This window comes from Balaenoptera physalus (assembly GCF_965194825.1).
Source record: "Balaenoptera physalus genome assembly, chromosome: 8".
Lineage (NCBI taxonomy): Eukaryota > Metazoa > Chordata > Mammalia > Artiodactyla > Balaenopteridae > Balaenoptera > Balaenoptera physalus.
The window spans coordinates 69,410,648-69,426,747 of record NC_138887.1 but is presented as its reverse complement, the minus strand read 5'-3'; the positions used below and the strand labels follow the sequence as shown (position 1 = coordinate 69,426,747).

General features: G+C 34.8%; 1 protein-coding gene across 3 annotated transcripts in view; it reads left to right on the top strand.

The window, feature by feature from the left end:
- CFAP69 (cilia and flagella associated protein 69) overlaps nt 1–16,100 on the top strand; it is a 69,221-nt gene that overhangs the window by 41,893 nt on the left and 11,228 nt on the right. For all 3 annotated transcript variants that reach the window (XM_082471740.1, XM_082471741.1, XM_082471742.1), the window contains 3 exons: nt 1,516–1,634; nt 12,227–12,308; nt 15,209–15,401. In XM_082471740.1, coding sequence (XP_082327866.1) covers nt 1,516–1,634; nt 12,227–12,308; nt 15,209–15,401 — 394 coding nt within the window. The remainder of the gene's footprint in view (nt 1–1,515; nt 1,635–12,226; nt 12,309–15,208; nt 15,402–16,100) is intronic.

Sequence of the window (16,100 nt, the reverse complement as noted above, 5' to 3'; positions counted from 1 at the left end):
AACTTCTTCTTAGTAAATGTCCATAAATGTTGGTGTTTTTTTAATCTTACGAAGATTTAATATTCTTTTTTTAAGAGTATAATTACATACAGTAAAATATATAGATCTTAAGTATATAGTTTGATAGGTTTTGACAAATGTATGCATCCATTTAACTAATATCACAATTAAAATATAGAATATTTTTATCTCCCTGTAAAATTCTTTCATGCCGCTTAGCAGCCATGCCCTCACTTGCCTACAGGCAACCACTTTTCTGATTTCTATTCCCATAAATTAGTTTTGCCTATTTTTTAACTTTATATGAATGGAATCACATGATTATTTACTCTATTAGTTCTGGTTTCTATCAGCCAGCACCATATTTCTGAAATATATCCATGTTGTTGCATGTATCAATAATTCATTCCTTTTTATTGCTGAATAGTATTGTATGAATACAACAAAATTTGTTTCTCCATTCCCTTATTGATAAACACTTAGGTTGATTCCATTTGGGACTACTATGTTTAAAGCTTTAATTAACATTCTTGTACTAGTCTTTTTGTGGACATAATGCTTTCATTTCTCTTGGATAAATACCTAGGAGTGCAACTAATGGATCATAAGATAGGTGTATGTTTTGAAGAAACTGGCAAATAGTTTTCCAGAGTGGCTGTACCATTATAAATGATGTTTTGGGTTTGAATTGGGTCCATACCTAAAACTAAAAGTTAGAAAAAAGAGCTTAATTCCCTTTGATCTTTTTAATGCCATAGCAAACTCTGAGTCTCAGAGATTAATAACTTAAATAGCAAGACATAGATTTGGAAAGATAAAAATTAAAACTTATGAAGGTTTCAATAGAGTGATTTGAGGGAGAGGCAAAAAAGAACAGTAAACACATACTTAGCTCCAAGCTTTGGTGGAACTTCTTATATTCTATCACCCTGCACCTGTGTTCTTCTGGAAAATACTCATAGTCTTGCTTACTGGGAACCAGAACTGAATGACAAGACAATAGGAAAGGTACTTGGTAACAGACAAATATTAATTGGTGATAACATCACATACATTATTAAAGGTTTTAACTGCTATTTATAAATTTATTTCTCTCTTGGGAACATTGGAAAATCTTCCATGATAGAATTTTAACCCCTTGAATTAGTTGTTGCTATCTAGTACTCATCTGACATGATGTTAGATTACATTCATTACAATGTGGAAGAAAACCATGGGACAAGCCTTATGGTTTATTTTTTTTTTAAAGAAAGAGAAAGGGAAAAAATATAAAGGGGCATTAAACTGACATGTTGATTGATATCCTCTCTAAAATGACTAGCTTTACAATAATTTGTCTTAAATTCCTGAGAACAAGTGAGTACAAATTTGAAAAAAAAAATTGTATTACAGTACTATTTTCCTAAAAATGTTGTTGTGTTTTTCTGGTAGAAAAAGTTTTAGGGGACAGGATGAAATGGGAAAGGAAAGGATTATTTATTTATTTCAAGAAATAATTTTAAATAAATCTCTTAGGAAATTTTTGGAACTGAAGGAGTGGATATAATTCTTCATGTAATGAAAACAGACCCCAAGAAGTTACAGAGTGGATTAGGCTATAATGTACTTCTTTTTAGTACATTGGACAGCATTTGGTGAGTATTACTGTACCCATGTTAGATAGAATCACAGTAAAAGAAAATTACGTCTTTTGGTAGCTATGTATGCCAATTTTCTTCCCTCAAAACTACAGCAGAAAGATAAGCCTTTTTCTTTTCAGTAGTCCAGAAATGACACTTACCAATATCCTTTGGAAAGTAGTCTTGTCCATCACTCAAATATAAAACCATTCTTGTATCTAAACTTAAATCCTTGTTTTTTTGTGATTTGAATGCATTCCATTTTGCCCTGGCCTGGGAAAACACAAGCATCTACTATTACTCATACAGTATTCTTCTTATTCTTGAAGACTGCTGAATTCCTCATTCATCGTATCTTAAAAAGTTGAAAACCAGTTGATTAGGTATTTCCTAATCAATATTGTTTCCCAAACATTTTAGCATTCCAAAGGGCAAATATATATAAATATATAAATATATAAATATATATATATATATATATATATATATATATATATATATATATATATATATATATACTACTTTTCTTAACATTAATTTATGAACTTTTGTCTTGGGGAAAATTAGTTGAGTTTCCTATATCATTAACACTTAACACATTTCTTCTATTTGGGTGGAATTCATGAGAGCCACACTACAAAACATTAGTTTAAAAACAAACAAACAAACAAACAAAAAAACTCATGACTGTAGACCAAATGGACCTAACAGATGTGTGTAGAACATTCTACCAATAACAGCAGAAAACACATTTTTTTCAATCACTGTGATATTGTGATTTATAATTTAAAAATATGTATTTGGTCCATTTCTAGTACAGAGCTCCTAAAACTCTTGTAATTTCTTAATTAATAAGAGCAATGGGAACATGTTTTGTTACAATATTTGGTCTTTTATCCTCAGTTCCTATAACAGTTTCAGAGTAATAAAGATGAAAGTAGTATCTTTTGTTATTCATAACAAGCCCCTTTCAACTACATCTGAGTTTATGTTAATGAGTTCAGCTCCACCCTCAACCTCCAGGGAGGGGAGAGAGGCTGAAAATTGAGTTTAACCATCAATGGCCACTGATTTCATCAATTACACCTACATAATGAAGCCTCCATAAAAATCCTAAACTATGACATTGAGAGAGCTTCCAGGTTGGTGAACACTTGGAGGTGCTGAAAGAGGGCATGGAAGCTCCACGCCCCTTCCCCATATACCTTGCCCTGATCATCTCTTCCATCGGGCTGTTCCCAAGTTGGATCATTTTATAATAAACTAGTAATCTAGTAAGTAAACTATTTTCCTGAGATCTGTGAGCTACTCTATAGCTGGTTTATCAGAAGCACAGGTGACAACCTGGACCGGAATTTAAGGTTGGGGAAGGAAAGCAGCACAGTCTTGTGGGACTGAACCCTTAACCTGTGAGATCTGATGCTAACTCTAGGTAGATAGTTTCTGAATTGAACTGAATTGTAGGACACCCAGTTAATGTCCACTGAGAATTGAAGAATTTGTTTGTGTAGGAAAAACCTACACATTTGGTGGCCCTAAGTGAAGTATCTAGAGTAGTTTTGAGAGGAGACACAGAGTTTTTTTTCTTTTTTTTTTACAAACACAAATGGAGCATTCTCTAGGGTAGATCACATGTAAGGTCATAAAACAAGTCTTGACAAATTTAAGAAGACTGAAATCATTCCTTTCTGACCACAACTGAATACAACTAGAAATCAATAACAAAAGGAAACCAGAAAAACTCACAAATGCATGGAAATCAAACAACACACTCTTGAACAACCATTGGGTCAAAGACAAAAATAAAAGGGAAATTAGAAAATTTCTCAAGAAAAACTAAAATGAAAACACAACATACCTAAACTTACATGATACAGCAAAAGCAGCACTAAGAGGGAAGTTTATAGTGAAAAATCCCTATGTTTAAAAAGAAGAGTCAAACATCCTAACTTTACACCTCAAGGAACTATAAAATAGAACAAACCAAGCCCAAAGTTATCAGAACAAAGGAAATGATAACAACTACAGCAGAAATAAATGAAATAGAGAGTAGAAAAACTCAACAAAACCAAAAGTTGCTTCTCTGAAGAGATAACAAAACTTTTTTGAAAATTGACAAAACTTTAGCTAGACTAAGAGAAAAAGAGAGAAGACTGAAATAAAATTATAAATGAAAGAGATCACACAGATAACACAGAAATAAAAAAGATCATAAGGGACTATTGTAAACAACCATCTGCCAACAAATTAGACAACATAGAAGAAATGGATAAATTCCTAGAAATATACAATGTACTGAGACTGAATCAAGAGGAAATAGAAAGCCTGAACAGACCAATAACAATAAGGAGATTGAATCAGTAATCAAAAACCTCCCAGCCAAAAAAGCCCACGTCCAGAGAGCTTCACATGTGATTTTTACCAAAAATTTAAGGAAGAATTATTCTGAAAGGTAGGAGAATAGGGAACACTTCCAAACTCGTTTTATGAGGCCAGCATCACCATAATACCAAAGCCAGACAAAGACATCATAAAAAAGAATTGGGAGTTCCTTGGTAGTCCAGGGGTTAGGACTCGGCACTTTCACTGCCGTGGGCCTGGTTTCAATCCCTGGTGAGGGAACTAAGATCCTGCAAGCCATGCAGTGTGGCCAAAAAAAAGAGAGAGAACTACAGCCCAATATCCCTGATGAACATGGAAGCAAAAATCCTCTAGGAAATATTAGTAAACTGAATTCAAGAGCACATTAAAAGGATATACACCATGACCAAGTGGAATTTATCCCTGGAAAGCAAGAATAGTTCAATATATGCATTAGTCAATGTGATATACCACATTAATGTGGTATATCACAAAAGGACAAAAATCACATAATTATCTCAATGTATACAGAAAAAGCATTTGACAGAATTCAACACCCTTTCATGATAAAAACTCTCAATAAATTAGGTAGAGAAGGAATTTACCTCAACACAATAAAGGCTGTATATGAAAAGGCCACAGCTAATATCACACACTGAATGGTGAAAAGCTGAAAGCTTTTTCTCTAAGATCTGTATAAGGCAAGGATGCCCACTCTCACCACTTCTACTCAATATAGTACTATAAGTCCTACCCAGAGCAGTTAGGCAAGAAAAAATAAATAAATAAAAGGCATCCAAATCAGAAAGAAAAAGGTAAAATTATCTCTGCAGATGACATGATCTTATATGTAAAAAACACTAAAGACTCTACCAAAAAACTGTTAGAACTAATAAATGAATTCAGTAAAGTTGCAGGATACAAAATTAACATATAAAAATCAGTTGCATTTCTATACACCAATAATGAACTACTCCAAAAAAGGAAATTAGGAAAACAATCACATTTGCAATTTCTAAGAATAAAATACTTAAAAGTAAACATAACCAAGGGGTGAAAGACATAGTGGTACCGCCACTGTGGAAAACAGTATGGAGGTTCCTCAGAAAATGAAAGATAGAACTACCATATGATCCAGTAATCTCATTTCTGGGTATATATCCAGAAGAACTGAAATCAGGATCTTGAAGAGATAGCTGCACTCTTATGTTCACTGCAGCATTATTCACAATAGCAAAGATACAGAAACCACCCAAATGTCCATCAGCAGATGAATGAATAAAGAAAATGTGGTATATACATACAATGGAATATTACTCAGCTTTAAAAGAGAAGGAAATCCTACCATTTGCAAGAACATGGATGGACCTAGAAGACATTATGCTAAGTGAAATAAGTCATTCACAGAAGGATTTCTCTTACACATAATTTCTCTTATAAAAAGCATCTAAAATAAAAGTGTAGAAGTAGATAACAGTATGTAGACAGTGGAATGATGGAGTGAGGGAGGCATGAGGTGTTATCATTCACCAGGTATAATGATATAGTCATACAAGATTAGTAAGTTCCAGAGATCTGCAGTACAACATATTGCTCATAGATCTGCTCTATAATATAGCGGCTATAGTTAAGGTAAGGTATTGTGTACTTAAACATTTGTTAAGTGCATGGATCTAGTATGTTCAGTGGTCGTACTACAAAAAAAAAAAAAAAATACCACAAAGGGATACAAGGAAACTTTTAGAGGTGATGAATATTTTTATTACCTGGATTGTGGTGATAGTAACACAAGTATATACATATGTACAAACTCACCAAATTATATATAATAAGTATATGCAGATTAAAAAATTCCAGTTATACTTCAGTAAACATGGGGTGGGGTGAAACTCTGATGAATATTACTTTCCATAAGATGAAGTAACTAGATTTATCCCCTGCAAATTCTCTTTTTATATAGAGAGCTGGAATACTCAGCTCTCTTCCAGATACACATAGACAATGGGGCTAATCAACTATCTAGTTTCTTTTTTACAGCAGAGAAGAGAGGGATATAGTGATAAAATGATAACCTGATCTTAGGTTTCAACGGCAAAGTCTTATTGACCAAAGTGCTGTATTAAGCATAGTAAAAAATTTAGAGGTGAATATTAATGAGTACCATCCTTACTATCTACCAATACATTGGGATTCAGTGGTTACTGCAGAAAATGACTTGATGTTTTATCCTTTTTTAATTAATACCTCACAGTTATACTAAGATAAATAGTTTTATTTATGTGTCTTTTATTACAGCACAACTCAATTCCCTTTGGCTAAAAGATAATAAGTCCAATGTTTAATTAGTAACACTGAGCATCGGATCTTTTTCCTTTTCTTAGGAACTTAACTGAGAGGAGTTCTTGTCTATTCATTTGCATCATGAAAGGACTTTAAATTTTATCAAACACTTTTACTTCTATTGAGATATCATATACTATTTCTCCTTTATTCTGTTAATGTGGTCCATCACATTGTATTCCTTGAATAAGTCTGACCTGGTTATGGTGTATTATTTCTTTTTCTATGTTGTTGGATTCAATTAGCTAATACATTTAGATTTTTTTTTTTGGTACCATGTAATGTGAGTTTAATTTTCCTTTTTATTAATGTTCCATGGATGGTTTTGGTATTTAGTTTATTTTGACCTCAGAAAAACAGGAAATATTTTTTCTAGAAAGAGTTTGTGTAAGATTGTTTTCATATCTTTCTTAAATAATTTGTGGAATTCACCGATTAAGTCATCTGTGCCTGGAGTTCTCTTTGTAGAAAGATTCTGAAGTATAGATTTCATTTCTTTAATATGTGTGTGTCTATTAAGGTTTTCTATTCTTGCATACGTTCTGATGTCTTTTTCTAGGCACTCATTTATTTTGTCTAAATTTTCATATTTACTCTCATAAGGCTGTTTGTAATATCCTCTTAGGATTTTTAATGTCTGTAAGATACAAAGTGATGCTTTCTTTTCCTTTCTTGGTATTAATCATTTCTGCCTTCTCCCTCTCGCTTTTTTCTTGATGGGTTTCACCAGGAGTTGATCAATATTATTAGTCTTTTTAAAGAATCAATCTGTGTGCATTATTATTTCTATTTTATTTTGTTTTATATTTAATTAATTTCTGTGGGGGTTTTTTCGTTCATTCAATTTCACCTTTTCTGTTTCTTTAGTTTTTCTGGAATTTAATTTTATTTATTGTTTTATACAGCAGTTCTTATTAGTCATCCATTTTATACACATCAGTGTATACATGTCAATCCCAATCTCCCAATTCATCACACCACCACCCCCACGCCCCCGCCGCTGTCCACACTTAGTGTCCATACGTTTGTTCTCTACATCTGTGTCTCAATTTCTGTCCTGCAAACTGGTTCCTCTGTACCATTTTTCTAGGTTCCACATATATGTGTTAATAAATGACATATTTTTTTCTCTTTCTGACTTACTTCACTCTTTATGACAGTCTCTAGATCCATCCACGTCTCTGCAAATGACCCAATTTTGTTCCTTTTTATGGCTGAGTAATATTCCATTGTCTATATGTACCACATCTTCTTTATCCATTCATCTATCGATGGGCATTTAGGTTCCTTCCATGACCTGGTTATTGTAAATAGTGCTGCAATGAATATTGGGGTGCATGTGTCTTTTTGAATTATGGTTTTCTCTGGGTATATGCCCAGTAGTGGGATTGCTGGGTCATATGGTAATTCTAATTTTAGGTTTTTAAGGAACCTCCATACTGTTCTCCATAGTGGCTGTATCAATTTACATTCCCACCAACAGTGCAAGAGTGTTCCCTTTTCTCCACACCCTCTCCAGCATTTGTTGCTTGTAGATTTTCTGATGATGCCCATTCTAACTGGGGTGAGGTGATACCTCATTGTAGTTTTGATTTGCATTTCTCTAATAATTAGTGATGTTGAGCAGCTATTCATGTGCTTCTTGGCCATCTGTATGTCTTCTTTGGAGAAATGTCTATTTAGGTCTTCTGTCCATTTTTGGATTGGGTTGTTTGTTTCTTTAATATTGAGCTGCATGAGCTGTTTATATATTTTGGAGATTAATCCTTTGTCCATTGATTCGTTTGCAAATATTTTCTCCCATTCTGAGGGTTGGCTTTTTGTCTTGTTTATGGTTTCCTTTGCTGTGCAAAAGTTTTAAGTTTTATAACATCCCATTTGTTTATTTTTGTTTTTATTTCCATTACTCTAGGAGGTGAATCAAAAAAGATCTTGCTGTGATTTATGTCAGAGTGGTCTTCCTAAGTTTTCCTCTAAGAGTTTTACAGTGTCCAGTCTTACATTTAGATTTCTAATCCATTTTGAGTTTATTTTTGTGTATGGTGTTAGGGAGTGTTCTAATTTCATTCTTTTACATGTAGCTGTCCAGTTTTCCCAGCACCACTTATTGAAGAGACTGTCTTTTCTCCATTGTATATCCTTGCCTCCTTTGTCATAGATTAGTTGACCATAGGTGCGTGGGTTTATCTCTGGGCTTTCTATCTTGTTCCATTGATCTATGTTTCTGTTTTTGTGCCAGTACCATATTGTCTTGATTACTGTAGCTTTGTAGTATAGTCTGAAGTCAGGGAGTCTGATTCCTCCAGCTCCGTTTTTTTCCCTCAGGAATGCTTTGGCTATTCGGGGTCTTTTGTGTCGCCATACAAATTTTAAGATTTTTAGTTCTAGTTCTGTAAAAAATGCCATTGGTAAATTGATAGGGATTGCATTGAATCTGTAGATTGTTTTGGGGAGTATAGTCATTTTCACAATATTGATTCTTCCAATCCAAGAACATGGTATATCTCTCCATCTGTTTGTATCCTCTTTAATTTCTTTCATCAGTGTCTTATAGTTTTCTGCATACAGGTCTTTTGTCTCCCTAGGTATTTTATTCTTTTTGTTGTAATGGTAAATGGGAGTGTTTCCTTAATTTCTCTTTCAGATTTTTCATCATTAGTATATAGGAATGCAAGAGATTTCTGTGCATTAATTTTGTACCCTGCAACTTTACCAAATTCATTGATTAGCTCTAGTAGTTTTCTGGTGGCATCTTTAGGATTCTCTATGTATAATATCATGTCATCTGCAAACAGTGGCAGTTTTACTTCTTCTTTTCCAATTTGGATTCCTTTTATTTCTTTTTCTTCTCTGATTGCCGTGGTTAGGACTTCCAAAACTATGTTGAATAATAGTATGAGAGTGGACATCCTTGTCTTGTTCCTGATCTTAGAGGAAATGCTTTCAGCTTTTCACCATTGAGAATGATGTTTGCTGTGGGTTTGTCGTATATGGCCTTTATTATGTTTGATTTCTCCATCGAATCTGAATGAGATCCTTGCTGGGTAGAGTAATCTTGGTTGTAGGTTTTCCGTTTCACCACTTTAAGTATATCATGCCACTCCATTCTGGCTTGTAGAGTTTCTGCTGAGAAATCAGCTGTTAACCTTATGGGAGTTCCCTTGTATGTTGTTTGTCATTTTTCCCTTGCTGCTTTCAATAATTTTTCTTTGTCTTTAATTTTTGCCACTTTGATTACTGTGTGTCTCAGCATGTTTCTCCTTGGGTTTATCCTGTATGGGACTCTCTGCACTTCCTGGACTTGGGTGGCTATTTCCTTTCCCATGTTAGGGAAGTTTTCGACTGTAATCTCTTCACATATTTTCTCAGGTTTTTTCTCTCTCTTCTCCTTCTGGGACCTTATAATGCGAATGTAGTTGCATTTAATGTTGTCCCAGAGGTCTCTTAGGCTGTCTTCATTTCTTTTCATTCTTTTTTCTTTATTCTGTTCTGCATCAGGGAATTCCACCATTCTGTCTTCCAGGTCACTTATCCGTTCTTCTGCCTCAGTTATTCTGCTATTGATTCCTTCTAGTGTAGTCTTCATTTCAGTTATTGTATTGTTCATCTCTGTTTGTTTGTTCTTTCATTCTTCTAGGTCTTTGTTAACCATTTCTTGCATCTTCTCAATCTTTGTCTGCATTCTTTTTCTGAGGTCCTGGATCATCTTCACTATCATCATTCTGAATTCTTTTTCTGGAAGGTTGCCTATCTCCACTTCATTTAGTTGTTTTTCTGGGGTTTTGTCTTGTTCCTTCATCTGGTACATAGCCCTCTGCCTTTTCATCTTGTCTATCTTTCTATGAATGTGGTTTCTGTTCCACAGTCTGCAGGACTGTAGTTCTTCTTGCTTCTGCTGTCTGCCCTCTGGTGGATGAGGCTATCTAAGAGGCTTGTGCAAGTTTTCTGATGGGAGGGACTGGTGGTGGGTAGAGCTGCCTGTTGCTCTGGTGGGCTGAGCTCAGTAAAACTTCAATCTGCTTGTCTGCTAATGGGTGGGGCTGGGTCCCTTCCCTGTTGGTTGTTTGGCCTGAGGCAACCCAACACTGGAGCCTACCCAGGCTCTTTGTTGGGGCTAGTGGCGTACTCTGGGAGGGCTCACGCCAAGGAGTACTTCCCAGAACTTCTGCTGCCAGTGTCCTTGTCCTCACGGTGAGACAGAGCCACCCCCATCTCTGCAGGAGACCCCCTGCAGTAGCAGGTAGGTCCGGTTCAGTCTCTATGGGGTCACTGCTCCTTCTCCTGGGTCCCAATGCGCACACTACTTTGTGTGTGCCCTCCAAGAATGGAGTCTCTGTTTCCCCCAGTCCTGTCGAAGTCCTGCAATGAAATCCCACTAGCCTTCAAAGTCTGATTCTCTAGGAATTCGTCCTCCCTTTGCCGAACCCCCAGATTGGGAAGCCTGACGTGGGGCTCAGAACCTTCACTCCAGTGGGTGGACTTCTGTGGTATAAGTGTTCTCCGCTTTGTGGGTCACCCACCGAGCAGTTATGGGATTTGATTTTATTGTGATTGCGCCCCTCCTACCATCTCATTGTGGCTTCTCCTTTGTCTTTGGATGTGAGGTATCTTTTTTGGTGAGTTCCAGTGTCTTCCTGTCGATGACTGTTCAGCAGTTAGTTGTTATTCCAGTGTTCTCGCAAGAGGGAGTGAGAGCACGTCCTTCTACTCCGCCATCTTGAACCAATCTCAACCTTTTCTATTTCTTGAGATAGATGCTAGGATCATTGATTTTCAACCTTTCTTCTGTTCTAATATATCCATCTAAGGCTGTAAATTCTCCGGTAATCATGGTTTTAGCTCCAGCCGAGTTTCCATATGTTCTATTTGTATTATCATTATGTTCAAACTATTTTCTAATTTTCAGTGTGATTTCCTTTTCAGTCTTTGGGAATTTTAGAAGTATATTATTTAATTTCTGAACAGAGAAGGATGTTCTATTTTTTTCTCTTACTGTAATTGTTATGAATTAAAGAGGCAAAAGGCAGCCCATGATAGGCATCAGAGAGTACTACTTCAAAAGTGGGAACAAAAAAAGTGTGATTCATACCCAGAGGTGGTAAAACCTGGAAGCACCTGAGTGAGTGGGGCCAAGCTGATGGCCTTTATGCACCGACCCTCACACAACCACCATCACAAAACAGCCAGCAGAAACAGGGTCTCTTTTTTTTTTCAAGAGGGATCCATGTTAAATAATTATCACATTATTATTGAATGATAGATAGATACCATGTTAAATAGGAAAGGGATACAGGTTGACCCCAGCAGGCTTGCAAGGCCTGGGAGGGCTAGAGGGAGATTAGGCTCTGTTTACCAACACCAGCACCAGCACCAGCCTGTTCAGCCCATATCCATCCCCCACCCAGGAGAACAGTAAAAGTAGCCCTGACAGCAACTTCAGTCCCTCACTCCATATGAGCTGCACAGGCCTAAGCAGCAGGCACTTCAGCAAATAATATCATATGCAAAGAAAGGATGTAATTAAAAACAACAAATGTTTCAGGCATGCCAGCACTGTAAAAGATAGACAGTAAATGAATAAAGCTTGAAGAAAAAGTTAATAGAGCAACAGAGGAGACCTTTAAGAATAATTAATATCAGGAAAGCAGAGGAGAATATTGCATCTACAGGAAAGAAATAGGCAGTTATGAAAAATAATTAAACGATATTAGTGTTTAAATAGTTGAAATTAAACTACACTGACAAAGTCCCTTCGAAGTTCAATTTTTTAAGCAAAGAAATTAACTGCTTGATTTAAGGAAATGAAGAAAAAATATTCTTTGAAAAGATTTTTTAATAGAAATAAACTCACAAATTGAATTTAACAATAAAGCCTTTTTAAATGAATAACTTTCTTTTTACTTAAGGTGCTGCATTTTGGGATGTTACCCCTCAGAGGATTACTTTCTTGAAAAGGAAGGCATTTTTCTCCTTTTGGATTTAATGGCAGTAAGTATGATTATAACAATTGTGAAACAAAAAATAAATGTCTTTATTAACTCTTTCCAAACTGAGTATCACAGAACACTACTCTGTGATTAAATGTGCCCTCAAATAGTGTTCAAATGTTTGTTTTAAACAAAAATCCCTCCTGGAGTTTCATAGTATGCATTGGCATAGTAGAGTCTGAAAATTCCTCCAGTGAAGAAACCAGTTTACTTAGGTCAGTGTTCCCAAACACATGACAGCAGAGAATTTGTTCTGTCTTGTTTTGTTTTTCCCCATGAAACTTTAAAGAAACAGCTAGATTATTTAAAAATCAATAATCATTTATTAATAACTTCTAGCTTCTTAGTATTAAAAGGGTCACCTTAGACAAAGGAGTAAAGATCAGCATTTTTTAAAAACTGTGTATAGTTTGTAGGTAATGTGAAGAATCTGGTGTGTCATACACTGTTTTACAGAATGAGCAGAAGTGAGCATACTAAGCCTTCCAGGAAGGCAGCTGAGAAGAATGGCAAAGATCCTTACAGTAATCCCCTACTAGCCTCAATTCTAAGTGGGTCCATAGTTAAGATGATATGAAAGAAAAAGTATACTTTTGTTTCAGTAAAACTTTGGGAGATATTCTCATGCAGAGTTCTAGCTATGTCACTGCCTATGATTGCCACCATTCTTGATTTTATTAACAGAATAACAAACCTACTTTGACTTAGCAAAGATACTAAAGTTATCTGTGTCCTTTTAACTCTGAAAGAAAATTAGTTTACACTAGAGATGAGAGTGAACTCATTAGATATAAAACACTACAAACAAAAAACAAGTAAATAATAATGATAATAATAAAAATAACCCACCTTGAATGAGTCATAACCAGAAACCCTTTGAATGTTCAGAAAATTGAACATAATACAGAAGGACGTATGTAGTCCTAAATGACATACAGCTCACCGTGTTTCTCTGACTAGCGTACAAGTATGCCCAGAGGCACATGGTCAGTGTCAGGGATTCTCAAAGCTACAACATTAATTCCAGGCATGTCTCCTGGAATCTAGCTTCTAGTTAAGATTTGGAAGTGAGGAATGATATTATGCATGTACATATTAAATAATTATATTTTATTTTAATATTATATAGAAGACATAAAAGACATTTCTTACTTGTGTCCACTCTCCTTCACCATCAGGGTTTCTTGGATGGAAAGGCATGAAGGCTGGTAGGAGAGGCCATATAACACAGTGGTTGTGAGCACAGGCTGGAATCAGTCTGACTGAGGCCTCTAATAGTTGTTAGCTGTGTAACTTTGAAAAATTATTTAACATCTCTGCTACCAATTTCTTCATCTATAAAACAGAGATAACATTATCTACCTCATGCATTGGTGGAAGGATTATGTGAGTGATTATGTGTGTGTGTGTGTACACATATACATGCATTAGTTAGAATAGTTCCTGACAGATATTTTTGTTGTGTTTTCTATTGTTAAGAATGTAATTATTAGATTGCACTTAACATGGATTAAACCAACCAAGCTAACTACAAATTACAAATCTTCTTTAATGAAGTTCCTATATAAACTTCAACCCTTGATATTTGCCTCTTTCTCCTGAAAGTGAAGTATAGGAATAAAAAACTCATTTGATGGAGGATTCTGCTTAATACAATCTGCTAAAATATATACTCAGTGTGAAATGGCAATTGTTAATAAAGGTTAAATATCATTGAGAGTTTACTATGTGACAGGCAGTCTCATATAACTCATCATAATAACTCTCTAAAGCAGGTAATATTATTACCCTTAATTTAATGAAAGAGGAAATGGATAATGTTTGCAATTCAGACAACAGGTTACATGTTTCCTTTGCTATATTCTATTAGCAGTATACTGTAGGAGTTAATCAACCAAAAATATTTCACACAGAAACCATTACTGTGTGGAGGCCATTGCTCTGGTTGGACTTCTCTATACCTAAACTTTGGTTTGCTGAAAACTGTTTGTAGGAAAACAGAGAAAATATGCTTAATAAGATAATTTTTCTTAAGTGCTTAAATACTCCTTTATGGATGCTGAGTTTCAAAATACAAAATTATACCTCATTTTGATTTATTTTCACATGTGACTGCCACTTGGAGTTACCATCAGTTGGTCTCTTAGTAACAATGAGGTTATAGCTAGGATGAGACGACTTTACAAACTTTAATTAAGCAGGTAAACTGGAAAGATTCTATAATTACAGAGTCCTATGCATAGCACCATTGACCTTGCTTCACTTAAAATGAACATTTTCACTTATTTTGACAATCTCTCTTTTTCCTACTCAGCTAAATCAATTACTTTTGTTCATGACATATGTTTATGACTACATCAGAATTATATTGAATCTTTTTCTTTCTATTTTTTAAGAATCCCTAATGTTTGAAAATGGACTCATTACAATGGTATTTATTTATTTATTTATTTATTTATTTATGGCTGTGTTGGGTCTTCGTTTCTGTGCGAGGGGTTTCTCTAGTTGTGGCAAGTGGGGGCCACTCTTCATTGCGGTGTGCGGGCCTCTCACTGTCGCGGCCTCTCTTGTTGTGGAGCACAGGCTCCAGACGCGCAGGCTCAGTAGTTGTGGCTCACGGGCCTAGTTGCTCCGCGGCATGTGGGATCTTCCCAGACCAGGGCTCGAACCTGTGTCCCCTGCATTGGCAGGCAGACTCTCAACCACTGCGCCAGCAGGGAAGCCCCAATGGTATTTATTTTAATAGGAGATGGTCACAAATCATACTTAGAGTCTTAATTTTATAAGGCAGTCATTTAGAAGAAACCTACTGATTAATACAAATGTTTCTCCTTTCTTTTTTAAGACAGTAATTCTAAATATTAATTGCAACATTTTTCTTTTTCTGTTTCCTTGCAAAAGTTGAACCAAAAAAAATTCTGTAATCTAATACTTGGAATAATGGTTGAATTTTGTGATAATCCCAAAACTGGGGCTCATGTCAATGCTTGGCGAGGGACGAAGGATCAGACAGCTGCTAGTCTTTTAATTAAATTGTGGAGAAAGGAAGAAAAAGAACTAGGAGTAAAACGTGATAAACATGGGAAGATCGTTGGTAAGTGTATTTATAATTGTTTGTAGAAGCAATTAGATCCGTATTTTTAAAAAGCAATCTTAGGAAAGTATGGGGACTTACACCATACTAAGTAAATTAGTAGCAGGTTCATATTTTTATAGAATATTTTCAGGAACTGGTATTTGATTATATTCTTTAAATTGAAAATAAAAAACTTAACAGTACTTCTTAAAGAACTGTCTTTGAGTTACCTGCTTTTGTAAGTATATTCAGTAATATTTCATTTACCAGTAAAATTTGGGATATAAGTTGAGTGCTTGAGAACAATTTTTATTGTATTTTGTACATTTCTTTTGATTCATATTTATACAGTTTACTTTTTATATGAAAGAAGAAACTTTGAAATAAAAATAAATCAAATGTACATAAATTTTAATTACTAGATTCTAAATTAATGAAGTTTATAGTACCAGAATTTATATTTCATTTATCTATTTTATAATGCTACATTATATTTTCTAAACCTCTTACAATTCTTATTATAGTTTCATCTGTTAGTATGTTTATTTTTAAGTGAAAATACTTCCCCTTTAACTTCTGATGATTTCTATCTTCAATCCATTTTTATTGTTTCTAACTTTTGATCTATAACATCATAAAATAGTTTTTATATTTATAGCATAATATATAGAAACCAAAAGCAAATAGGAGATTACATCATTGTTAAACTGACAGTGT